Genomic DNA, 27,345 nt, shown 5'->3' on the forward strand with positions numbered 1-27,345 from the left:
AGCCGTAGCGTTACATCATAGCTCTCGTACAGGGTGTCTCAGTAATCGTATCGCGATCGGAAAGTGGGCGATTTTAATCGTTAATAAGTCGATAATAGAAAACAATTTTAGAACCCACGGAATATGGCGGAAAAGGTCTGTATATTGAGCAAACGTCACAAATCTTCCCAAGATTCGTTCCCCATTACCCTAACTCGACAATCTCAAGACGTCGAGCTACGCCCGCGCTCCCTGATTATGTCTCTTATCAAGTTTACGATGCTCAGCTAGATCGGTAGAAACCCTAACACGAGCGAGTGATCTCTCTCTCTTCGTTTCGAAGGCCTTCGTTTTTATACGTCCGCGAGGAATATATAATTCTATCTATTTTGGAGCAGAAAGACGATTAATTAATTAATGTAAAAATCTTTTCATCTCGGACTCGGAGTATCCGAGCAGTCGAGCTGCTCAAAATTCAAACACCATCGGTGCCGCGGCAATTTTATTACGTTGATTTACAACGATCGCGTGAAACGGCGTTTCGCGAACGATGGCGCCAATATCGTTTCCGCGTGCACCGATCGCGAGGCGGCTCGTAAAAATTTCCATTTACCCTATCGACCAGTGACGTATTCGCGTTGCTTTTCAAGCTCGCCGGCTACGTTTTTATCTTATCGAAAAATAATATCGCCCGGCTACGCGGACGAATTAATATTTTAAAGAGGTTGCCGGCCGTGTGGAATGCCGCGGGCGTGAAAATATATCGCCGTGACATAACGTATTCAAGTGTGTACGCGGGATTGCGCAATCTCGCGCTTTTGACGATTGTAGGTGGGTAAAACGCGAAATTGCAAAACGCATGAAACTGGAGTGTACTTGCTTTTAAGTCGTTCGATCGAACGATAAGTACATACGTGCTTGGGCGTACAATGTTTGAACCGATCCAGGAAACTACGTGGGTCGGTAAAGTAATGCGCATTGTTGCGACGCGGTTGCGCAAAATCAAATACTCCGGATAGATCCTCGTGAAATGTCTACTTCGAGAGAAGTATTTTAAAATAAAATTAAGATTATCGTTAAAATTCATAGGGAATGGGCGAGGTTCGCGAATCTTCTGGTTTCGAGCGGAAACGTCTTACGGATCTGCTGTTTGAATATTCATGCTAAATTCGATGCAATTTCGGCGACAATAGCAAGCAAAAGCTCATTAACAACGTAACGAAGATGCAGTGGCATTTAACATGTTTGCTTCGTGCATATAATCGAGTATAGATGTTTGTCGTTCGGGTAAAACGTATTAGGCGAGCGAAATTAGTCGATCCTGAGCATACTTTATGAATATGATAATGCATGGCAAACTAATCGAATTAAAAGTATTAAGTGTGGCAACGACGGAGATCCTTGAGATTCCTGATCGGGATAAATCTGTTCTTGAATTTATTAAAACGAGCGCTGTTGACGAAGCGAGTTTAAATATTAATGCACGATTAAATGTCAAATTTACTTTCTTCTGGAATTCGAGTGTAAACGAAACACTCTTTGCTCGCTGTTGATAAGTTAAACTTTGATAAATATTTATCGATACTTGCAGCACGACAGATACACATACTATCTGCCCGAGGTTTTCAAGAAAACCGTACACGCGCTAAATCATTCTTTTTCCTTTTTCTTGGCTTGATACTTTTATTTGAAAGAAGATTTCCTTAATATATACATAAATTCAAGATAACTTTTTTATCCTGCTCGTGTACACTAAAAATGACTTTAAACGTTTTGTAATTCCATTTTATCTGCAAATCTACTGTGAAATTTAACGAAGAATTAACGAAGAATGATATTTTGATTAATTGTTTCATAATATCTCCTATCTCCTCCAGTATCTCTTCAGTGGCCTGATACACCAGAAGCTTGTTTTGCCACTGAAATATATCTTAGTAAATAGATAAGTGGTATTTAACCGCGTGGAAATTATTTTTCAATTTATTTTCTGAAATTTTGGAAAACAGAAATTCCATCTTCCTCTAAACAGACATCTTTCTATGTAGAATTAATAAAAAATATTTCATCTTCGTGGAAAATATTGGTTGCTTAAAATTTATCAATAACTTTGATATTTCAGAAACTGCTCGATATCGCGGTTAAAAGATTTTATTTTATTTTCTTTATAACTTATCGCCGATAATTTTTATGTAAATATCGTACCACTGCGGTTTTCTTGCATCGAAGAAACAGAGATTCAAGTAAATTGAATCTCATTTATAATTTTGTAAGTAAAAATGGCAAAATATTCTTTGAATATAATAAAAAAAGGAATTAGGAAAATATGACGTCATAATATATGTAGAGTTACATATACAATTGATTTGAATAATTTTTAAATTGCTATTAACTTTCTAACACACTAATGATATAGATTTCGTAAACAATTAATTGTAGTCCAAAGAAGAATTTGAAGAATGCGAGGCTGATTATGAAAATCACATTATTTCTGAACGTGCTAGGCTTCTGATTGGCTGGAATGACACTAGAGACGTCACGTTCTACCAATCGGGAGATACCTATCATATTCAGCCAATGAGAAGACTTTACGTCTTGCGACAAACTCTATGACCTATAAGAGAACAAAATATTATTGAAAATGGTACCATGGCCCGAGGTTTAAAACAAGGAATTCGCTTGGCTTCCTTTTTACGTGGATACAAGCCGTGGAAAGAAAGATGTAAAAAAGTATCTGTTTCGGAAGGAATAAAAAAGCAAACATAACCGCACGTGTCATATTTATGCCATTCTCTACGAACTACTTAGTGGACGTTTTTGTAACCGCGTTAAAGTACGTAAAAATTGCTTAAAAACCCGTGTGAAAGTAAATAAAATGTGTACAAGAATACTGTGTAAGAAGAGACTCGCGTTTAAATATTGTCATTTGCTTCGAAGTATGCTACGAGTACATTGCTGGGTAAATAATTATTTTTCATCTTAGAATTTATAGATTATTCCTTATTTCTGCCAGCAAAGCGTACAAAACTTGGACAAAGTTGTCGCGGAGTAGAGTAAAACGCAAAAAAACATTAAAAATACTAAAAGAACAGTGATAAAGTTTACTAGTGTATTAACAATATCATATTGTATATGCATATTCGTGACTCGACATTCTGGACGAGCCTGCGCCACGCATGTAATACCTAAAGGACTATTAAAACATGAATAAAATTTACGGAGGAGCATGTACGAGTTTGTGCTCGGAAAAATTTAACTTTAGCCATCTTTTTCGCGGCTTAACCTATCGTGTGTCGACGAAAAAAAAATTTCAATTACAAATACGGGGGTCAATTACAATCATATTTGGGGGAAAAATACCCCTGAAATCCTACCCACTTTCGAGAAAAAATTTCGAGTAGGTATTGAAATTTTTAGATGGAATTAAAAAATTTGTATTTAGTTACAGCAGAGCTTAAAGCACAGCTCATGGGTACCTACAAAGAAGTATTAGACAATTTTTCTGTAGATCGTCAAAAAAAATTCGGGCACGGTAACCCGTGCCTGGTAACGTTTAGATTTTCCGCGTTGCCGGTGGCGCTGCAACGTCGAAACGACGACGACGTCGGCTTTCGGGCGATTTCGGGCAAACGTGCGACTAGACTTGCGCTGGAGAGGGGGGAATTACGCGGCGTTCGACTTGACTCGGGTGGGGCGACATCACGCCGGAACGGAGCAGCACGAGATTCTCGCAGTGTCGAATCCCGCCGGTCGTTTCGTCGTTCTTTTCGGAATCGTCGCCGAGTTTCTTCACCGTCAGCATCGTGCGCACGCATTATCGCGTACACGTTCGCGCGTAACCGTACGCCGATCCAGCCCGTACTGTGCGCGTCGCAGAGCTTTCGGTCTTCCGGCTCGATTTCCGTAGGTGCCCGACCACGTGACACAAAGTCTCGTCGTGCGTCGCGAAGTGTTAAGTTTCCGTGGGGTATTTGGTCGCGACAGGAACACCGACGCGGAACGTTCGTTCTATCTGAAAGTGAATCGATCGGTCATCCCTTTCGACCGAGACGTCGTACGCGTGCTTACCATCCAACGATTACGGAAACAGCCCACGACCGGATCACCGTCTGTGCACCGAGATTCTCCATCATGGAAGAAGCGAATCCCAATAACGTCGAGGCACGATTACCGGAACCGGAAAGGAAAGTCGCGGTCCACCCTGGGAACACGACCAAGGACGAGCCGGCATGGAGGTACGAGGAGATCAGATCCGTCAATCCCGGCCAGGTTCTACCTCTGATGCAGGTAAAGTTACGTAACACGTAACGGTTGTGTGAGTCGATTTGGCCCGTGTGTCGCGTGTCCGCGACATTGCGCCTACGCGCGGATCCGTACGCGCGATTACGAGCGTGTCATTAACCGAAGGGAAAAGGGCTCGAGGAAGGGTTCGAAAGTCGACGACGGGGCTCGTTCGGTCGATATCGAAGATCGTAATTCGTCCGAACAAGGACACGTCCGTGCGAATTTCGTTCGGGATGACTCGCGTTCGGTATAGATTTCCATGCTTGCCGTTGGTAGATCGATGCCGGCGCCGGTTCTTTCGAGGTTTCGTTCTTGCCGGTTGCAAAGTACGGTCAGTCGGTAAGGGCATTTATACGGAACGGCTCTTATTAAATTAGCGTAACGGTTATCTAGACACGATCCAGAGCGCTAGCCAATTATTGCCATAGAATTCGTTAATTTTCTAGTCGTTAACTTCGCAACGAAGGAACAGTCGATCGGAGACGGGCAACATTTTATTCGCAGATAATTGAATTCTGTTCCCCCGACGAGCATGGTTGTTCGAAATTTTTTTTTCCCCATCCAGATAAGAGATTCGACCGCCGCTGCCGTTAATCGAATTAATTCGGTGTTCCTCGCGAGCAGTATCGCACGGATCGTTGCGCGTTCGCGTTAAGTCCGGATATACCGTCCTCCTCGCGATCGACGCAGAAAACTAATTAAAAGCCGTAGCCGTGGAAGTAAATGGCAGCATCGTTGAAAAGTTTCGTGCAGCTTCGCGCAGGGAAACGTGGCTCGCGTGGTCGATATCGCGTTCAACGGTCTAGCTGGCGCGACATGCGACTCTCGATTTCTACGCGATACGAGCCGATGAGACAACGAGCCGTATTACGAGACTACGGACCGTGGTTCCTTCTTTAAAGTTTTTAACGCTTCCGCGCGTCCTGTTATGCGCACCCACGCAACCGTCCGTTTCTCCCGGCGGTATTTCCCTCGAAATGACGTCACTCGAACCGCCCGTCTCGAAACTGAAGGATCACTTCCGGAGCAATGGCACGAGTATCGATTGCCCCGACACGCCTGAGACAAGATGCGGATCGCGTAGGACGCGACATTGTTCTCTATCGATACCGTATGCACACGGAGGTTACATCGTCCACGCGATAAAGCACCAAAGAACAATTACCTCTGCCGGTGTATTTTAATACCGTCGTGGTATCGCGACGGTGCCGAATAAATTACAGAGTCCACCGATAACGCGAAGAACCGCCACTCGAGCGGTTATGGTAAAATTTACAGCCTGCGACTGGCTATTATTTGGACGCTTTGGTATTCTTACTTTTTCGCCGTATAATTGCGTTTAGTTTATTACGTGAAATTTTTCCATTCTCGTGCAAAGTAAATACCCGTCACTTGAATCGAATAAAATTGCTTTTGCTCTTCACCCTCTGCAGAATGACGAATCGATGCTCGTTTAATAAAGCACTTTTGGTTGCACGCTCCATATTACTAATGCATATTGAAACAGAGCTGCTCTCGCGAGGCAACCGCGAGCGCGGTGATTGGCAAACGTACGTGATATTGAAATTAATTGATATTATTGACTCCGCAAAGTGCTCTTATACCTCTCTACGAATATCGGAGTAACATTAAATACAGGCATGGTTTCGTTTAAAATTTACACTTGCAAATAAAATAATATAAATTACGTGGTAAGAATTATAAAGTACAGGTAGCCCTCCTACAACACGGTTTCGCTTTAACACGATAAGAAAATTGCGAAAACCTTTGTACAACACTCTACTTTTACAGCACTGAATAACATGATTTTTGCTTAACATAATGAACTATAGTGTCTTCACATGAAAAAATATAAACAAACTATACTTTATTAAATTAAGGTTGCGTTAAATTAAAATAATATTTTTTGTTTTGTGTTATACATACATTTATATTTTCCATGAAAATTAAGTTGCTCATGTACAATTAAAATAAATTTTCAGAACTCCCATTTTTGTACTCTGGGTCTCATACAACACACTCTAGGAACCTATCTACCGTGTTATAGGAGGGTTACCTTTACCCTAATAATTTCGAGTAACAAATAAAAGATAAAATTCAAAATTAATGGCCACAAGTTGATGTATTATGAAATTTATATATATTTATTTTACACTATAAATTATTTTCGCGTTCGTACGAGTAGCGCTGTTATCGTGTATTCACGACAGCAGAAAAACAATGTTCCTGATAATTCAGACCGCACGCGTGACCAGCCAGATAAAGACAAACGACACACAAAAAGTAACATCGTTAATTGCATTTTATTTCGTTGTTTTTTCCTTATCGATCGCGCGTAGTTCATTCGTGGACTGTCTCGCGGATCATCGAAAATTTTTCTATATTATCTAATCGCGTACTCGGATTTTTTGCACGGCGCGCGTAGCGTAATCAGATTTTCTGGCGCGCAAACGTGATAACGCGGTTACGCGTAATTATTTACGGAGCCGATCGAATTTTTGTTCTCCCCGGTCGCGGTTAGCCGACCGTGCGCGAACAAGACAAACAAAACGTTATCGTCGTTGTACTGTTGAAGCCCGGAATCATAACAACGAGCGTCAGAAGGTCGTATGCCGCCGGTTGTCCGCGATAGGTACGACCAGCACAGCGAACGAGCACGCACGCGAATAATAATTCGAAACGATCGTGTGGAATAGTTATTATCAACGCAATATAGGCGATAACCTTCTCCCCGAAAAATCGCGGCTCCCGTCCCCGTTCTAAGCCACGTATCTATTCGGAAATTTATTAGCCGGCGAAGGATAACTTTTTTCCCAACTCGTTATCGTTAAATTATTAATCGTTACCGTCGTGTTCTTTCAATTATTCGAAAACGATATTCGTCCAAGTTGTAAATTCTTGGACTTCAAACTCTAACAGTCGTGTAACAGACACTAAGAATGTTTTTTACATGCAATTTTAAACCATTTCGTTGGTTTTTCTACTACGATGGAATCCATTATTCCGGGTGACCTTCGCAGGGTCGAGGTCGCAGGAGAGAGGAAACGATTTAAAGAGTCCTTGGTACATCCGCTTTTCCATAACCTTGAGGTGATCAAATTTTTATTCCCTTTTTATCCTACTTTCGCAATGAAACGTTTGCAGTATTTCTCAACTTCACCTCGGGTTTGTAAAATGAATTTATTCGTGCATTAGTATTAAAATATAGGACATAGATGAACAGTGTTTCTCGTTTATAAATCACCGTCATTGTACGTCTAATGAAAGGTGACCGTTGGATAATTAAGTTCAGACAACAGGAAGTCATCGCGAAGATCGTGGATCAATAACATCGCCGATTCTACACGCGGCAATGTTTCTTTTTCTCTTATTAGGGACCAGGCACTTTCGATCCTACAACTTTCAAATTCCATCGAATAAATTTAGAAAGTTCTCGTTTGTACTCGTACTTAGCCGATATGAAGAATAACTGTATAATTGACCGTGTTATTTCAATCACGCGGAAACCATGAAATCGGGAAATCTACTTACGGATCGAAGTTCGATCGTAACTACGATATAATGATTTTCGACGGTGCATTATTCATTGGACAATTATATACGCGACCGAATATATTTTCGTATATTATAATCGTCATTTATTTTTAGACTTATCTTTGGTCGTGGTCGCCTGAATAGCTTCCGGTAGATGTCGAACAATAAAAACTAATTTCACAGCGATCGGTTCACCAGTCCCCTCCGACCGAAAGTTTCAAGTTCCATTAGGGCAACGAAATTCTATTTATGGTTAGTATTTATTTCGAGCCTAGCATTTATTTTCGTGGCCGTATGGATAGCATTGGGAACAGAATTGGCAAATTAAAATTGATCGAATGCCAATTGATTTAATCGCACCGCTTCGATTACTTCGAACGGAGTACTGACCTTCTTCAATCTAAAACCCTTCGATTTCGTAGCAGCCCGAAATTCTGCAATTATAATTCGAGTCTGGACACGATACCTCAGTCTGAAATTCTTAAAATGTGGTAACGTCGACTTACATCACTCTTAACCGGTAATTTAACGAATTTCGTTGCATTCTATTTCGGGCGTTATGGTCAGTACGTGGGCCAGAATTCATGAATTAAAATTAATCGATTCAGTTTTATTCACCCGATTTCGGGACGGGAATTTGAGCGCGAGGCGCGGCATTGGAAATTTCATTCGTGCTCGAATTCGAAAACGCTAGCACTCGAATCTCTTGAATCGCGGCGATGAATATGCAATGAACGCGCCCCGGTATTCAGCCGGCTCGTTTCATTCGCGAAACGTTGTGCGTGAGATCCATAAATCTATTACGTTGTTGCGATCCTCATTAAGAAATTAAAATGTAATCGTGTGCACACAAGAGCGGATTAGCAACAGTGTATTCGTAGTTTCCTGTTTATGTAATTAGTAAACCCCCTAATGAATAAACCCGATTTTATTTTACGTCTCTAATACGCTGTTTACTCTATCGAACCGCGAGCATCAATCGTTAATTAACCGCGGCGAAATGTAATTACTTCCCACCATTGGATTCGATAACTTTTTTTCACAATTTTTGGTCGTTGCGCTTCTTTCACGAAATTGTTAAAGTAATCGTATTCGTATTCGGGCGAATATATTTATTCAGAGTGTTTAAACAGCAGCTGCGAGCAAGGAAGGTTACTTAACGAGTCATACCTCGTGTATACTTATCGGCTTTTAATAATTTTCGCGCATACTTCAGTCGCACGACATGTTATATCTCCTCTGAATCGGCGAATTAATTAACCCGGATGTTCCGTTGACGCAGACGAGACGGTTACGCAATCGACTCGATCTAGAATCATTTTTATTCGAACGACGTCGATCTGCTCTTTAAGTAATATGCAAAGTATCTGTAAACAATTCAGAAACAATATATTTTTTGGATAATTAAACCAAAATTAAGCGAAGTATCGTGTCTTTTTTTTTTCTTTAGTGGTTATGCAAGATGACCATTCAGCCATCCGAACTGAAGTTCTATTGTATACATTTCGACAGACATTTTGTGAAGTTATATAGCTGATATTCGGAGATACATTCTAAATTTCATCACGATCTCTTCGACCGTTTTATTTATAAATGTTTAGTGATTACCTCGAGCAAAGATAGGATGATAAATAGCCCATCTTCTGTGATGTACAGAACAGTGATTTAATCAGAATCGGTTCTGTAGATTTCAAGTTAACCCCGAACAAACAGACGGAAACGCTTAGAATTTTATTTATACGGGGTGTTTAGTCAACCCTGGGAAAAATTTTAATGGGGGATTCTAGAGTCCAAAATAAGACGAAAATCAAGAATACCATTTTGTTGATGGAGGCTTTGTTAAAAAGTTATTAACGTTTAAAGTTCCGCCCATACTGAATTTTTTTCTCGAAAATGGTTAGGATTTCGGGGGTATGTCTATTCACCAAAAATGATTGTAATTGGCCCCTGTAACTAAATATAATTTTTTTAGTACGATTTCAATTTTTTTAATTTTGTCTATTTCAGTACATTCTCGAATTTTTTTCTAGAAAGTGGGTAGGATTTCGGGGGTATGTCTATTCACCAAAAATGCTTGTAATTGACCCCTGTAACTAAATGTATTTTTTTTAGTATGATTTGAAATTTTTTAATTTTGTTTATTTCAGTACATTCTCGAATTTTTTTCTAGAAAGTGGGTAGGATTTCGGGGGTATGTCTATTCACCAAAAATGCTTGTAATTGACCCCTTTAACTAAATGTATTTTTTTTAGTATGATTTGAAATTTTTTAATTTTATCTATTTCAGTACATTCTCGAATTTTTTTCTAGAAAGTGGGTAGGATTTCGGGGGTATGTCTCTTCACCAAAAATGCTTGTAATTGACCCCTGTAACTAAATGTATTTTTTTTAGTATGATTTGAAATTTTTTAATTTTGTCTATTTCAGTACATTCTCGAATTTTTTTCTAGAAAGTGGGTAGGATTTCGGGGGTATGTCTATTCACCAAAAATGCTTGTAATTGACCCCTGTAACTAAATGTATTTTTTTTAATATGATTTGAAATTTTTTAATTTTGTCTATATCAGTACCTTCTCGAATTTTTTTCTAGAAAGTGGGTAGGATTTCAGGGGTATGTCTATTCACCAAAAATGATTGTAATTGACCCCTGTAACTAAATATAATTTTTTTAGTACGATTTGAAATTTTTTAATTTTGTCTATTTCAGTACATTCTCGAATTTTTTTCTAGAAAGTGGGTAGGATTTCGGGGGTATGTCTCTTCACCAAAAATGCTTGTAATTGACCCCTGTAACTAAATGTATTTTTTTTAGTATGATTTGAAATTTTTTAATTTTGTCTATTTCAGTACATTCTCGAATTTTTTTCTAGAAAGTGGGTAGGATTTCGGGGGTATGTCTATTCACCAAAAATGCTTGTAATTGACCCCTGTAACTAAATGTATTTTTTTTAATATGATTTGAAATTTTTTAATTTTGTCTATATCAGTACCTTCTCGAATTTTTTTCTAGAAAGTGGGTAGGATTTCAGGGGTATGTCTATTCACCAAAAATGATTGTAATTGACCCCTGTAACTAAATATAATTTTTTTAGTACGATTTGAAATTTTTTAATTTTGTCTATTTCAGTACCTTCTCGAATTTTTTTCCCGAAAATGGTTAGGATTTCGAGGATATACCTAATCACCAAAAATGATTGTAATTGACCCCCACAACCGAAAATAATTTTTCCAGAACGATTTCAAATTTTTGAATTTAATCGTTAATAACTTTTTATTTTGGCCTCTAGAATCCGCCATTAAAATTTTTCCCAGGGGTGGCCAAACATCCTGTATAAATTGAAAGAACTCGTGTTACGATATAGTGAATCATCGTGCTTTAAAGGTCTACCCAGAAACAATAGTCATCCATCAAGTCAAAGGTTACAGAATTTGTAACGCAATGTGTTTTATATTAATTAATTTACCGTTAATAGATAGTACGTTATCGAGCTTTAGTTTATATTATAAAGTATACGACGGCTGAAAGGAGGCGCGTTTTGTCTTGGATTCGTTTAAAATTCGACGTGGCTCTTGCATACCGGAAACCCCGTAGCGTTGTTCGATCGCGATAAATTCGATCTCTGGCACGATGAATTCGAATGGAACGTCCCACTAAAAAAGTGTCACTGTGCTACCGGAAGTCAACAAAATCTCGCGGTGAAAGCTTCTTCTGCATTCCTCGCCTGCGTACTATAATTGCCAGCGTGCATACGGTAACGAGCGACTTCGCGACGTGGTTAATACTCTGCGGCTTGATATTTTCTTTTTGCACGCGATAGACGTTATTCGTCATCAGGAAACGTGCAATCATGCGAGAAAATTGGTAAAAGTTCGCAGATTTCGAATAGATTTGCTATTACGGCCTCCCAGAGGAAAGTAGAATACGATTGGGTTAAATATATCCTTTCTTTCCTCGATAAGAGCCAATGGTTAATGAAATTATATTTGCGTAACGTTGGTTCTCTAGATCGATATTTCTTCTAAAAAAAAATCCTCGTGTCTCGTTATATAATCATGTGCGTGGAACAGAAAATCCATCTTACTTCAAAGCTTCAATATACGTTTACTTCGCGATGGAAATACGCGTTAAAACCTTGATCCACTTAAACTGTTCCTAGCGAAAAGTATCATTGTAAAACCTCTAAGTAAGTTGACAAGCAAGTTTGATAAGGTTCTTCGAGTTGGAGAAAAATCGATCTCTTTTTCGTAGAACTTAACACATTATTTATAATTCGTAGTCTATAATCTGCTATCGCTGAACAATGTTTGCACTTTGAAAGCTGTCGAGTACTTTTTTTCTGGGATTTCCAAGAGGTGTCGTGTTCGTTTCTAGATACTCGCGGATCATTATTTTTAAGGAGCGATCGCGGCATAGCAATGGCGTTCGATCAGCTGCGTCGACGTCACTTTGTTCTTGCGTTAATAATTTCCTTTTTTTTTCGAACCTCCCACGCGTAAGCATTCTTCGATACAGTTGCCCGTCGACATCGATAACCGGACTGATCTTTAAATAGAATAACGTTTTGTCACCGACATCGGGGGTCGGTGATCGTATGTGAAAGTAACGCGAATGAAGAAAAGGTTAAGCGAAAGGTAGAACCACTTTGGTCTACCTAAACGACTGACTCGCCATTGCGAATTCAACGGGCTTTAAATGGATTTCAGCTTGATCGAGTACGATAATACCTCCGGCATAATTCCACGTCGGATTTTGTCGTGATGTTTCCAATATCTTCCCCCTGTTCCTCCCCGAGCTCGAGCATGGGTTGAAAATATTCCTCCACGTCTGTTTCAGAATACTGTTCGACTTTATCACCCCGTAGTTTTCGCGTTGTGCGTTCGAACGATCGCAGAAAAATACAGCTCTATCCTCGTGACTGTGCATAATACCAAGTATTAAACCTTAACTAAATTAATATGAAATTACGTTTCATATACATTTTGTTTGTTTTGCTTAAAAGATTACAACGTAATAGGATAGATAAATTAAAAATCAGATGCAGCCAAGATATGGAGAAAAAATGGTATAAATACCTCTTCCGGTTCTTGAATATGGAAAAACAGGAAAATTATGTCGATAAAATTAACAGATAAGCTTTGATTTAAGCATGGTCGGTAAGGCAATAATGAACTGTTAATTCTTCGCATTGCTGGAGGAAGTGTATGCTGATTATCAATAAGGAAACACCCGTGTTCGAGAGATCTTAACGACTCGCGAGTAGTTTGAATCATTTCGCAAGTTTTGTAATCGGAATGAGTCAGTAAGGAAAAAGATGCAAATCATAAAAATAATTGTAGTACAAACATCGATAATAGATGTGATATTTTTAACGGAACGAGGAGTAATATTTTGCGCACATATGTGCAAGACTTTCACGTCCATTTTCAAAATTCTGGAGACGGTTCTCGGAATATCACTTAACAAGTTTTTGTTTGTCAACGACGTATTTAGTTTTGGATGTAACTACCACTGAATATTCACTTTTATCGCGTGGATGCAATTAAAGTGGCTTGGACCAGCTAACGAATCAGTCGATAAATTATTAGCGAGCCGCGGAAAAATGCAAGAAGCGGAAGAATACGATCCTTCGTTAGGCGAGAGTAAACTGGCGACCTTAGAATATCGCAGTATTCTCGTAGTTTGCATGAATCTCTCATCTATCGTGTGAAATGCTCGGGATTAACCTTGTGTAAACGGAAATATCTCGACAAGGTAAACTATGTTCGCGAATAAGAGTGTTGTTCGAGTAGTTGATGTAGGACATTAGTTTTGGAGTCACTATGAGGATTAAGAGAATCAGGACACTTTTAACAAGAAAATTCATTTTACAGTCTCTGTTCAAGCAGATAGATAGAATTAGATCTGCATCATCCTAAGTTCTTTGAACTCGAATCATCAAAAATTATAAACCTCTGAAGTTGAAACTTTATTCGTTTCTCTTTGTAAATTCTCAGTAACTAGCACAGCTGCACAGTACAGAATTTTTAGATTGTCTTTTCCATATTGTACAATTCCGAGATAGTTTTTAAACGAAAGCATAAACGAGTAAAACACTGACCATGAGATCGCGAAGACGCATAGTACATGCAGGGTGAGGCACCTAACATGATTACCTTGCATAGCTTGTAAATTACACGTTGTATGGAGAATTATTATACACAAAAGTTGCATCATTTCAAGTGGGTAATTAGGCGACTAATGCATTTTTGTTTTCTAGGTGCAGGTACTCCGGAGACTCGGCGAACGTTAGCTTCGACATTTTAAGTAGAGCGTCCTACTTTTCCTATACAAATTTGATAGACTAATAGATTATGAGTATACGTGCCCTGGAATCAATTTTTCTCTTTTTATAATTCGTTTCGTCAGTTAACTTTGAGCTTTGTTCCAATTAAAACGAGTGGTCACGTTCAAAAAGGGGTGGTTTGTTAAACAACTGGTCCCAATCTATTATTTAAAGAGCGACTCGTTAAAAAAGCGCGTTCCCACTTCTTGTCCCCTCCTTGTTAGTTTGATTCCGCGATACCGTGCTCGTTTGCAATTTAAACTTGTCAATTCGAAGTAATTTAACAACGAACGGGCATCGAAAAAGAGGGGAAATTAATAAATTTCATTAGTTCTTGTTGAAACGTATCGATTTGCGGATTGCAAAAAAAAAAGATTGAACAAACACGCGTTTCTGATTCTACGTTCCACTCTTCGATGGTTAGGATTTATCGCTGGGTCCAGGTGTAGCGATAAATCAAAGACGCGTTAATTTCCATTTCGCAATTTGCAATCCTTCGGTAGCCTCGCGTTCGTTTAAAGAAATTCGCGTGATTAGCTCGTCGACCTGACAAGAAGCCGCGTCTTTCGCGCATCTGTTCCAAACGACCGCAAGAAACGGCATAGAAACTGCTTTCCAAACATTTCCTCGTCGGTGAAACTTCGCGCTGGTCGTTTTCGATCGCGCGCGACTTTTCAATTACACGGCGCAAAAAAGTCCGCGGACAGTTTTTCCGCCGGATTAAGCCGGGACGGGTCGTCGGCGAATCGGGGAAAAAGACTCGAACAAGCAAACACGACCCTGTCGCCATTTTCAAGCGTTCATCAATCAACCGAGCGTTGGCTGCGACGTTGTACGCGTTAGCCATCTTCCGACGTTCGATGGACATTTAACATAAACGCGCCTGATCGTTAATTACGATTTAGCGCGTCGCGTTGACCACATTCCTCGCACTGGACATCGTAACAGTCGCGAAACAGAGTTCGTCGTCGAAACACAGCTGGAAAACGACTGTTGCATCGAGTACAGTAGTACTACACACAAGGTAATACGAGTAGACCTCACATTTTGTGGATTTTCATGGTCTAAGCTTACTGTCATAACGATCTGAAAAATCGAAGGTGATTTTAGCGTCTTTTTCTCATGAGTGGATTGGATAGGTGGTCAGTTGATTTTCGACAAAAAAAAAAAATTTCAAATCGTTCTAAAAAAATTATTTTTAGCTAGAAGGATCAATTACAATCATTTTTGATGAATAGATATATCCCCGAAATCCTAACCATTTTCGAGAAAAAAATTTATGAATTGCCTAAATTTTTCGGTGAAAAAAAAATTTCAAATCGTTCTGGAAAAATTATTTTCGTCTGCAGGGGTCAATTACAATAATTTTTGGTCAATACACATACCCGTGAATTCCTACGCAATTTCGAGAAAAAAATTCAGAAAGTGGACAAATTTTTCGACGAAATTAAAAAATTTCAAATCTTTCTGAAAAAATTGTTTTCGGTTGCAGGGGTCAATTACAATGATTTTTTGCGAATACACATGCCCTCGAAATCCTACGCACTTTCGAGGAAAAAATTCTTTTTCGATAATATTACGAGTGACCAGAGTTTCCTCGAAATTTCGTGTTTAAAAAATCATAAATTCTGACCGGATTGGAACTCGGTTACGCGTTCGATGGATTTCCAAAGTCGTTTCACCGATAACGAAGCTTCGTGCGAGATAATGGCATTATATAATTTCTACCCATTTTTGTGCAAGGAACCAGTTTGTTCTCACACGTGGCACGATTTCGCTATTCCATGCACGTACGCGCAGAATCCGTTCCCATTCGCTTTCGGAGCTAATTGAGCAGCGCGATTCCTCGTTTTCGAAACGAAAGGATGATCGTCTGGGTAAACGATTTGCTTATCGATGCACTGTGACATATCGCGAAACAGCGATCAACTTTCTAATTGTACCCTTTTAAGGGAAAGCCTGCATCATAGGGAACCGGTTGGGGAAAAGCTCGAAAAATCATACTACTTAAGATAATTTGTCTTATATTTTGTATACAAACTAGCATTGAATTCCATTGATATTCCTCCTTTTGCTACCTACTCAGTAATAATAATTTCCAATTCTTTTATCTCAAGAAGAATATACATTTTAAAAAGGACCAGGATCGATGTGAAGGATTGAAAGTCGTTGGAGGAAGATGGAATTTCTAGAAAGATCGAGCGTGAATCGGACGGTTCCTATTTACGAATCTCGTTGCGTAACATTTTCAGATCCCCGAGGCAATGTCGGTGGTAATTGTCTTTTTTTCTGTTATCTCGGACTAGTTAGCGTCGGGGCGGTTGAAATCGGCGACGTAACGAGCATCGCGAGTCGCGATCCTGACTTCTGTCGTTCCAGATGGAATTAGTGTCGCTTGGGTCGTGCGCGATGCCACTTGCGGTCATAGGCAGAAATAGAATCACTTGCGGTCAAACGCACGAAGACAGACCCCGCGGAGCAGAGCTAGTTAAGGTCAGGATATTTGTAGACGTCGATGGAAGTGGTGCCACTTGGTAATGAAGAAGCGTCGGTTCGATTGGGGTTCGCGCGACTTTTTGGACCTCGAACTCGCCCTAAACTTAGGGGAGGAGATCCTTCAGCCTCATCCCTGACACGTTAAACCTTAATACTTATCTCCTTCATTCTTCATTTCATATTATTTCCATTTCTCAACCGATGGAACTCGCTTTTTAAGGAAAAAATGAATTTTAGGGATTTTCTTAAAAAAAAAACTATGCAAGGTACATGGCAAACAAAGTTGTATTCTGCCACAAACGAAAAATATGAATCAATTTTTGTATACTTTTATTAGAATAAAGAAATTATTTAATTTAAAATAAACGTGAAATTAGGAGTCTTACGTATATGTATGCATGTGCTTAGAATGTTTAAATGGGGTCAAGTATGCCAGCTTCTCGTGTAACAAGTTGCTTTGATTCTCGTAATATTTTGTTTCATATCGCGTTAGTTGCAATACACATTATAGCAGATATAATCTATTTATTAGTACAATCGTTTTGCAAGCATATAATTTGGTCAGGGACTTTCTTTAAATAATCTTGTACATACAATGGGACAAAAATTAAATCGATATCAGCAAGAGGAATTTAATTTTCGATCGATTAAAATGTAGGTAACGAAAATTTTTGTCTGTTCAGCTTCTTTAAAATGGGGTTTTCTGTACAAAGTTCGGGAACTGCTGACTCGAAAGTAGATTTCGACGAGTTGCTCGAGAAGTGCCCTTCTGTGCGTAACTAGCCACTTATAGTCGAGATAAATTGGGTTAAAGGTCAGAATTTTAAGGTTCGTACGTCGATAAAGCACACACACGCACACACATGCCTCTAGTTCCGAATAAAAAGAGCAATAAATTCTTATATCTTTTTTTAATACGAATATTCTTAGCTAAAAATACAATTATTTTCTTGAGAACGCTATTATACACGTGCTTGTTTGTACTTTTATGATTTCTTCTTCCAATGATTTGCCCACTCTTCCCTCTGATTTATTATCTGTTGTTGAGCGACTAATCGATACGCGAGATATCGAAGTTTGGGAAAAACCCTGTTTTAGAGAAATTATGAAAGAATGCCTATTCTCTTAATTTCATTGGTTTCTCCGTACCCCAAAGTGGCGCAATCTCTCAACGATATTTTGTAAGTTTTAAAAGCAACATTAGCCTTTCGCCTGTTGCATTAAATATGTGTATACAAGGTGCATCGAGTGTTAGTCTTAAAATTTAACGATAATTGGATGCGAGGAAGTGCGCAAGAACATTGAATCTTAATCAGAATTAAAATATCTTGATGCTTGCTAAATCCTTCAAATAAAACGACAATTTCGGCACCACGTGCAATCGTTTATTCATTGACACGCAATCGTCAGGTTTATTTACGAAACACAATGCAATGATGTCTTTAATTTATCGTATTAGGGATAAGTAAATCTTTGTTTCGTGTCATCGCGTATTTTCCTTATCAAAAACTAACTATTTGGATTATCTATTGTAGTGTTCTATCATTCTATCGTATCTGTTTCTTTTTTTCTCTTCGCGAAATTATGATCGAACCGTTAATAAATGCTCGATTATCGTCCAAAGGATTCAATCGACAGAACGACTTCTTCCGATCGTTAACAATTTCGCGTTACATAATTGCTCGGGCGGTTTACGTGTCACGAATCACGTCTTGAGTTAATACAGGTAGCGCGATAACCTCATTAATCGGTCATTGCATTTTTTATTCCGTCGGAAACGACGTATCTAACATTCAAATTTACCGCTGTTATCTACGACATTTCGCACGGGTTTAGAAACGTCCAGATATACGCGGGAATCCGGTTCCCTGCTCGAAAGTGGAAGTTTAGAAATAGTTATGTGCTCGTTTGCAAATTAAATGAGGAAGGAAGACACTCGATAGTCCCATTGTCAACGTAATACAGGGTCTTCCAGATACGTGGAAAGAATTTTATCCTTACTATATTTGGGACAAATTCTACATGACCGATGTAAAACACATATATTCAAACAGTATAGTTTCATGAAGAAGAGTTATCCACTATTAATATCGATGCTTCTGGTTCCCTTTGTTGGTGGTTTCACCAGCTCGAAAAATAAATATTTCCCTTTTCTTGTTTATTTTTCTTAGCACCTTCCTTGGGGGAAAGAGCTCTAGCTTGTACCAGTTTGCAGAATCGTCCTGTATAAATAGCAATACCATTGTGAATGGTACAAATACGTCGAAAGAGACTCATAATTAGAATCGAGAGAATGCAAGCGAGCATCTCGAATAAAATATCGTTAGATTACCGTTGATATCGCTGGATAGGTGATTCTTTCTGGCGTTCGCATTCCTCGCGTTGCAGCGCACGGTGCGCCGAACGGAATCCTCTCGTAAATTGCCTTCTTCCGTATTGTCAGAGACGGTGCTTAAGCCGTGCAGGGAAAGTTTTTCCAATCTCCGGCGACGTCGAAGCCACCGGGATCTCGTGTACATAGCTCAGCTCCGATCGCCGGTGTATCTCGCCACGAAGGCCGCGATAAATTTCTCTCGTCTGGTCGAAGAGCGTGGCAAAGAAGAGTCGATGCAGAGCGTGCAGAATATGCAGAACGGCCCACTGGCTTCGTCCTTTTTGCTACGAAGCAACAGAAACGTTGCTTCGCGGAACCACCGAGCCTCAGGGACGAACGTTCCTCCATATTCGAACAATGTTTTTTCCTTGAAAAGAAAGATGCTCGATCCTTGGAGAATTATACATTATTTTTTACAGTACAGTACAATACAGTAGTTTTTGGAAGTTGAAAAAGAGATCCACATTTATCTTTCTATGTTCTCTTCGAGCAGTAAAGTTTCAAAGCAGTGAAATTATGTGCAGAAATACGTAATTGTATATGCTTTTTCTATGAGCGTGAAAATGTGAATGTCTTCATTAATATCAGTAATACGGAACGATCATTATATCAGATCCTCGTAATTCAGAAGAGTATGAATAATTCACGACGTAGTTTGAATTGCTCGTATCTTTTAGAACTTGCGTATAATAATAATCCTCGTAACTTCGTTTGGAACAACGAGGTGTAATTTTATCGTTTACCTAAACGATGGGAGTACAGATCGCGATCTGAATTTTTATTATATTTTTATGACGCGTAGCTATTTCGTTTAGCGAGTTACATTTGTGTTTTATAGGATACTTTATTGCTTTGATAGAAATTAACGTGCCAGGAACGCCAATATGGTCGAAAACGATTTTATTTTAGTAAAACGTAGATCTTGTATTGCGAATTCATTCCTGGTAGAATAAATATTTGAAACTAGCAAAACAGTTCCGCGTAAAATAGGTTGTGGCTCGGCAGTTTGAAGCGGAGCTCGTATTGTTCTGGTTGTGTGTTCCCCGTGCGGGTCGAGATTGCCACATCACCGTGACACGTAAATTAGAAAACGCGGTGTTAATCGAGGTGTGCAAGGCAAGAAAAATATTCTCATATTTCGCGATACATCGCGATGCTATCGGCCGACGCGAGGAAAGAACGATTTCTTACGTGAGAAAAGTTTTATTATTTATGGCGGAAGGGTCGAGAAACACTTTCCACGATTAATATCCCCGTCGTTTGTTTTGAATACGCAGAAAGGAGAGGAGAATATCATATTTTATACTTGGGAGTGTTTATCGAACGTCGAAACATCAATATTTTTTTTGTATAGCTAAATTTAACGCATGCGTTAAGTAATCGGAACTTTTCGTTTAAAATTCGCAACGTTCGAACTGTCGAGGGTTGGTAAACATGTGAATGAATGTATGGTACGTTCCAGTAAAGAAAGAAATAATTTATTCGAGAGGAATAAATGGTTTTTCGTGGGAGTAAAGTGTTATTATTTATAACGGGAAAGGGTCGAGTAACACTTGCAATGGCGGCTATCCCTGTTGGACGGTTCAGATGCTGTAGACGCAGGGCAATGACCCATTGATCCCGCGGGAGAGACTCCGCGCCGTTGTAACTAGAACACAGGTTAGACTGTATCGACTTGTACGAACGGCGAAGTAAATTTGCGTGGAATTATTCAGAAATAGCAGAAATAGCCAGAATAATAATAACGAGGTCGAACGACGAAGTTGATGATAATAAAATACGGTGAACGACGTTAAAGCAGAAAACGCATATCGAATTATGAATTTTTTCTGCGAAACACCGGGGTGGAAATTAATTTGTTCGCGTTTCTTTTCGGCGTTGCGGATAAATTAGACGAGGAGGAAATTATCTCGCTCGAAATTTGCATCCTCGCATTCTCGAGCGGGTCTTTAACGTATTATGTAACGTTAAAAGTAACGATAGCTCGGGCGAATGTTGAAATTTATAATCGCAAGAAGGTACGTAACTATAAAATAGAGTTGCGTTTCTGTCGAGCGTGTAAACGAACGTTCACGCGAATAATTTCGAAATTTATATTAACAATATTCAAACGCGATGGTTGAGAGGAAAGAGTGATATATGAAGATATCTCGTGCGAGGGAAATTAAGATATACGCTTCTTGTCGGAAGAGAGTGCTAACGTATAATTTGTGCGCACAATTAGCTTCCATGGATCGCTTATTAACGAAAGTAGCCAATAACCGTTTATTTTTTTCACCGAGTGCAAGTGCAAATTCAGACAAAAAACGTTTCGTAAGGATTAAGAGTTCACGCGGCTTTTTATGGCCATTAATTTCCACTTGAAAACAAATCGACGGAAACGCTCGTGGCTGGCTGAGGGATTACGGGGCAAGCGAATTCCACGCGAATTAGATAATAATTGGTTTACTTACCCAGTGAAACACATTTCAGCCGGTCATTCGATATCCTGGAAGCGCGTCTTGTACGGTAAATAGCAACCGAGTGAAAGCGCTGGATATTAATTACATCGCCGTGATTTTTTCACGTTCGAAGCGTCGACGTCGTTGTGCGGTTTTGCTTTTTCGTAACGCCGCGGGAAAGTATTATTTATCTCGTTGCACGGAAGCAATGTTGCAACAAGGAACTATCGCGTGTACGCACGGCGTTGTTTCGATCAATGGAGAACAAAAGTGTAACTTACATTGCACCGTTTGCAGACATTTTTAAAGGCCTCGAAGAATCACTTTGTTTTATTTCAGATAATTTTTTCTTTAACAGAATTAACGAATTTACTCCTTTGTTCGGCGCTCGCAAAAGACAAACAGGAAACTATGTGTGTTCGAGACAGTGGTACCTCGAACGATGTACACCTTGTTTTTTTTTTCTTGTCGCGCGTAATTTGTAATGTATAACGACAGTCATTAACGTCACTGTTCGCGATAATATATTCCACGTGCCATTTCGTTTGTGTATTGGCTGCACGGATCGAATGTTTTCGAATGTCACGCAGGAAATTCGCGTCGATAACCACTTTTGCGAATCGGTGTTCGGGAAATAAATTAGCGCGGGTCTATTCTGGTGAACGAGACCAGCCAAGGCCGGGATAAAAAAAATCGCCGTTCCGCCGTTCGAGTCGGAAATGTGCCCACGGTGGGCCAAAAACGTGAAAAATAATGCTCAAAATATTATTCATTGCAAGCTACGGCCTCGATTAATTAGGCAGATTCTCAGAATCAAAGGCTTCTTTCAGCGTTGATCTCGAATCGTATTAAATAAAGCTATTATTTTGATATCTTTCATACTCGACACAGTGGGGAATTTAAGTGGGAACACTTGAATATCTTTGTTATTTAGAGTTCTGTGAAAAGAGACTCTTCTCTTGGCACGTGTAATGCCAGCACTATTATCTTTTCAAGGTAATTTTTTACGAAAATTTAAGGTCTATATCTCTTCAACACTAGAACTACCAAACCAGTCAAAATTACCCATTCGTAATTTCTAATAAAATCTGTGAAAAATTTACTCGACTGAATTTTTGGAAATTTACCGTAATTTTCTATAAGAGAATGAATAAACACTTGTTTTCATTGTAAGACACACTATAATTGTCGGTAGTTCTAGTGTTAAATAATACAGAGAAAACAAATCCAACGACCTAGTAAACTACACTGACAATTTGGTCGATCATCTCCACTATATCGATTATATTTAATTTTACCAATTTAACATCGTTCGAAAATCTAAAAAATATAGTTTGTTACATTTTTTCGTGTCCTCCGCAGTGATATTAAGTGAAAGAGCCGACTGTGATCGGACCACGCGTTCGAACAATCAATACTGCGTAGGTACGATGTCACAGGTGTAAACAAAGCACCTTCGCTTTCAATTCACAACTGCGCACACGGCGATCTTTCTACACATTAATTACAATTTCAATGCACCTGTTGGAAACGTTTCTTCGCAGGCTTCGTTCTTTTTCCCCGGCGCGTTTATCTCTATTTCTGTACAGGATGTTTTCGTTAAACCTGATCATCACGGATGATTTTAGCGCCTAATACACCGCCGTGGCGGGAATAACGATACAATTAGTATTCAGTGGAATTCGATAAAAAATTAGTATTGAATATTCATCGACGCGCAAGCTTATCAAGATCGAATAATGCTAGTGGCGAGCCTAGGATAACTAATTCGAAATCAAGATATCCGTGGATCTCGTGTAAGATCCTGCTGACTGCTATTTTTATAGCGTTCCACCAATCAATTTATGGTAATTATTTACGATAGGAACGATCTGGTTGATTTCAGTGACCTTGACGAATGCTGGAAGGGGAAGGTCACCGAGTATTCTTAACCAACGATTAAGGGTAGCTTAGAGACGCGATTTACGAATCGTTCCGCGAATCATTTCACTTGTTTTAACATCCGATGCAAGAATCTAATATCCCTTTGTTATCTTTTGATACGTATTGGAAACATGGTGGTTTTATTCGATGCAGTTTTTTAGATTCCGGTATAAGGCTGGATCGTAAATCGCGTCGTACGGTTGTTTTCTGTTTTCCTTCGTGTCGAGTTCCTCTTTTTTACCGATCGATGGATATCATTATATAAGAATAACGGAGGTCTTTGGTTTTCGCGGAGTATTATTGCCGGTGTGTTTCTATTTGCGGATCAGAGTCTTGCCAACGATTCACACGTTCCATAATGCCAACTTGCCATACCAGGCCAGGTTGACTCGTCAAAAATTTAGGATCCCAATTAGTCTAGAGTCATGGACGTAATATTTCCTGGTAACGATCGTGACCCTCTTCTGTGGTCGATCAACCATAGAATTTGTCATTTAGCATTAACTCATGCTTTAGGTCTTTTCTGTTTTAATTTATTTATGGTTTGTCGAGGTGAGATACACAAGCCTACTGTCGACGACTCGAACACACTAGTCACATAATATTGTACATACAAATTGAGCAAGTGATTCTACGTACTTTCAATCACGATTTTCTTGATTATCTCTGCTGTCCACGATACTTATAGAATTGATTCATCATGTAAAATCATACGTTCGCTGATCGATGGACGAGGAAATTAGAGAAAAAATTCAGGAAGCGAGAAATCGCGACGAAATAGATATTTTAATTAACGGTAAACGATTTTTAACTCCCGATAGATGTTCGATCCGCGGTGTAACAGAGTAGTTTATCGCGTTTGTAAAAACCAGTGTTGTAAATGCTGCGGAACGTCAGTCATAATTTTCGATCCTTTGAGGATTAAATTCAGTCTTGAGCAAAAAGCGATTGGATCGCGAGTCTCGTAAGAGTTGAAAGGAGTCAGGAAGTTGAAGTTTTATATTTGAAGGAGAATCACAGGTATTATAGCGTCTGTCGTAAATCATGTATTATCATCGCCGTGGCTAGCACTGTTCTTTTCCTCCGAACATGAAAATTAATTATACATTTCACGCGGAGTCTTTCACATAAATTCTCGTCAGTTTTTCATTCATCATCGTGTTACTTGAGGGAGATAATAAATCTTTCCTTTTTACGACGATAAAATCTTCCTGACAGTAGTGGATAGGCTCTGATTGTTGTACAGCGCCTGATACGAAAAGTAATCTCGTTGGTCGGGCAGTATTACTTTCATCGCTCAACAGTTTTCTAAATAATCGAGGTTTAATTCGCGCGAAGACGTTAACACAGATAAATGATTATTCTGCGGCGGAATTTTGTCGAACGTTTCATCGACGTGTAAACTCGTGTACGATTTGCATAATGCGTTGCGATCGAACGCGTATTAATATTGTAATGAGCGAAGAAATTTAGCGTTTGTGCAAGAATGGGAGGATAAACTTGAAACGAAGTTATTTTTATGTAGCAAAGTGAGCTTTTAATAGAGCGTAACAAGGATTTAAGCTTTTGATCTTTCAATGTCAGTGATAGAAACGATGAAACACCAGCAGAAATTGATGAGAAACGAATTGAATGGATCGATCAAACGCGTATAGACCACCGCGAATTTAATAATAATCGCCTTATCGCGAGTTTATCGCTTTCAATTGAAACCCGTTTAATCTCGGCCAGCGTAACAAAGGTCAGTCGAATCTACAAGTTACGGAACGATTAAAAGTTCAAGATTATCAGAAACCGCGAGCGCTCGATATTGGATCGATTCGATCGAACGCGTTACATTGTAGATTTCTATTTTCGTTTAACTGCAATTAACAGTGTTGGAAATAGAATGCACCACTTTGTATCGTAGGAAGTAGGAAACGTTCACGTTTTTTGCGGAATGTCTTTACCGGCGAAGGGTTTAAAGACCTTTCAGAAAATTTGCGTATCACTTTATTATTGTACTATTTCATAATGTTCGTATTTTACGGTTACTTTGTTTTAGAATGGTATCACGAATCACGACAGTCATGATTGATTACAATGTTTCTTTGATACGGTATTCAGGGTGTCTCGCGAAGCGTGGTCGAGAGAGATAATTCTATATAAAAATGTGATATAATTTTTGAAAATATTTACGGAAGATTTAGATAATAACTTGAGCTTGTATTTGTAAATATGGTTTCTACTTTGTTATCGATATGCATGCTCAAGTTCACGTGAACTGGGTACATTTTTAAAATTGATTTTCTGGAAAATAGACTATTTTATTCCCCATTTTTTATCTACTTTCACGCTTAGAATTACCTCGATCGACAGTCTTAAAACTTTGCGCGACACACTGTATATCGTTCTTCGCTGCACCAGCTCTTTAGCGTAAAATATGACTCAAAATGCCCGGGGCCGTTTGCGCCTGGCGTAACGGGGCTTCCTCAATCTCAATTATGCTGTTTTCCAACGTTGGATTCTTTACATTCTCCGTCTAATTTTTTCGAAACACATTCGTCTTCGAAACTCTGTGGGAAAGTGCTCTCGAACGTTAATGCAAAACACGAGGAACGAAAGTTGGCGGATTTTTCGAAAGCTTGTCTACGATCGAACCTAGAATTTTGATCGACCGATCGGGGGAACGAAATTCGCTCGAACTCCGATTCTCGTCGACCGGGAATGGGAAAGCATCGAACGATCGTTACGCCTGGAGGCTCGACGGGCGAAATACCATGCAGAAATTCCGCGTCCCTTTCATCGAAGCTCCAATCATCCTCGGAGCCCCGGACGACGGTGTCGCGAGAATCGCGTAAAAGTGCCCGCAAGAAAGTAACGCGCCGCGATCACGAAACGTTTTCTTCGCCGGGTTTACGTAATCGTCGCACGCTAATCTCGTAAGATAATGGACGATGTATCGAATTCACGGTACCGCGAATCCAACGTTGCAAGGTGGACGCGGGAATGTGTAACGCGGTCGACGGCTGGAACCGATCGAGACTCTCCCGGCCAATTTCCAAGCTGCTGGATTCATCACTCTCGCCGTGGCGTGTACCGACTCGTGAAAGGCCGTGCGGATCGGGTTGGCTAATCGCAGACGATTTTTTTGCGCGACGGGTTTTGAAATAGGCAACGCCACGGGGCTGAGCGACGGACAAAACCGCCGGGGAAACGAAAAAAGAGGGTTTTGCCCTAACCTGACCGATTCTTTTTTAACTTTGGCTCGATCGACGCCCCAAACGAGCCTGAGACACTTGTCGAACGTGGCTCTTTGATATTGGCCTGAAACTCAACCTCAAATTAATTTACTCCATTTTTCTACGATAGGAGGCTCTATTTAACCCCTTGACATTTAATTTCAAATCATTTTTTAAACGTTCGTAGGAGGAATGGCCACGAAAAAGAATAGATTTGTTTTACGAATGGGTAGCATCTTTTTGATCTTGCCCTGAAACTCAACCTCAAATTAATGTACTCCATTCTTCTAAGATAGTAGGCTCTATTTAATTCCTTGACATTTAATTTCAAATAATTTTTTAAACGTTCGTAGAAGGAATGGCCACGAAAAAGAATAGATTTCTTTTACGAATACCTTGTGAATGCAAAAATGTGTAGATTTTAATATGTAAAACTTGATGTAGAGTAGCCTCATGATTGTGGAACTTGACATTAAGAATTTGTGACAAGTCAGGCTTGTTATTGTATAGCAAGGGGTTAACCTATTTGCAGAAATTATTAAGTGGAATAATCTACACACAAAAAAGATCGAACTTTCCGTGTTCATAAATAAACATTGAAAAGACTAGTATTAATGGCTCAATAACGAGATACGCGAGAAAAAGTGCATCTAAACAATGCACTGTGTGTTGTAAGCTATTATTGCTTATAAGAGAAACTCTTTTCAAATGTGAAATCATGAAATCGATCATTTTAATGATCGTCGTACTAATTAAAAAATTCTAGTGTCCAT

General features: G+C 39.4%; 1 protein-coding gene across 2 annotated transcripts in view; it reads left to right on the forward strand.

The window, feature by feature from the left end:
• Positions 1-3,731: 3,731 nt before the first annotated feature.
• The window catches only part of LOC122395367 (terminal nucleotidyltransferase 5C), a 151,216-nt gene continuing 127,602 nt past the window's right edge, over positions 3,732-27,345 (forward strand). For both annotated transcript variants that reach the window (XM_043392877.1, XM_043392868.1), the window contains exon 1: positions 3,732-4,263. In XM_043392877.1, coding sequence (XP_043248812.1) covers positions 4,206-4,263 — 58 coding nt within the window. In that variant the 5' untranslated portion in view covers positions 3,732-4,205. The remainder of the gene's footprint in view (positions 4,264-27,345) is intronic.

This window comes from Colletes gigas, unplaced genomic scaffold, assembly GCF_013123115.1.
Source record: "Colletes gigas isolate AHSC1104 unplaced genomic scaffold, ASM1312311v1 Colletes_gigas_Sc00001, whole genome shotgun sequence".
NCBI classification, from domain to species: Eukaryota; Metazoa; Arthropoda; class Insecta; order Hymenoptera; family Colletidae; genus Colletes; species Colletes gigas.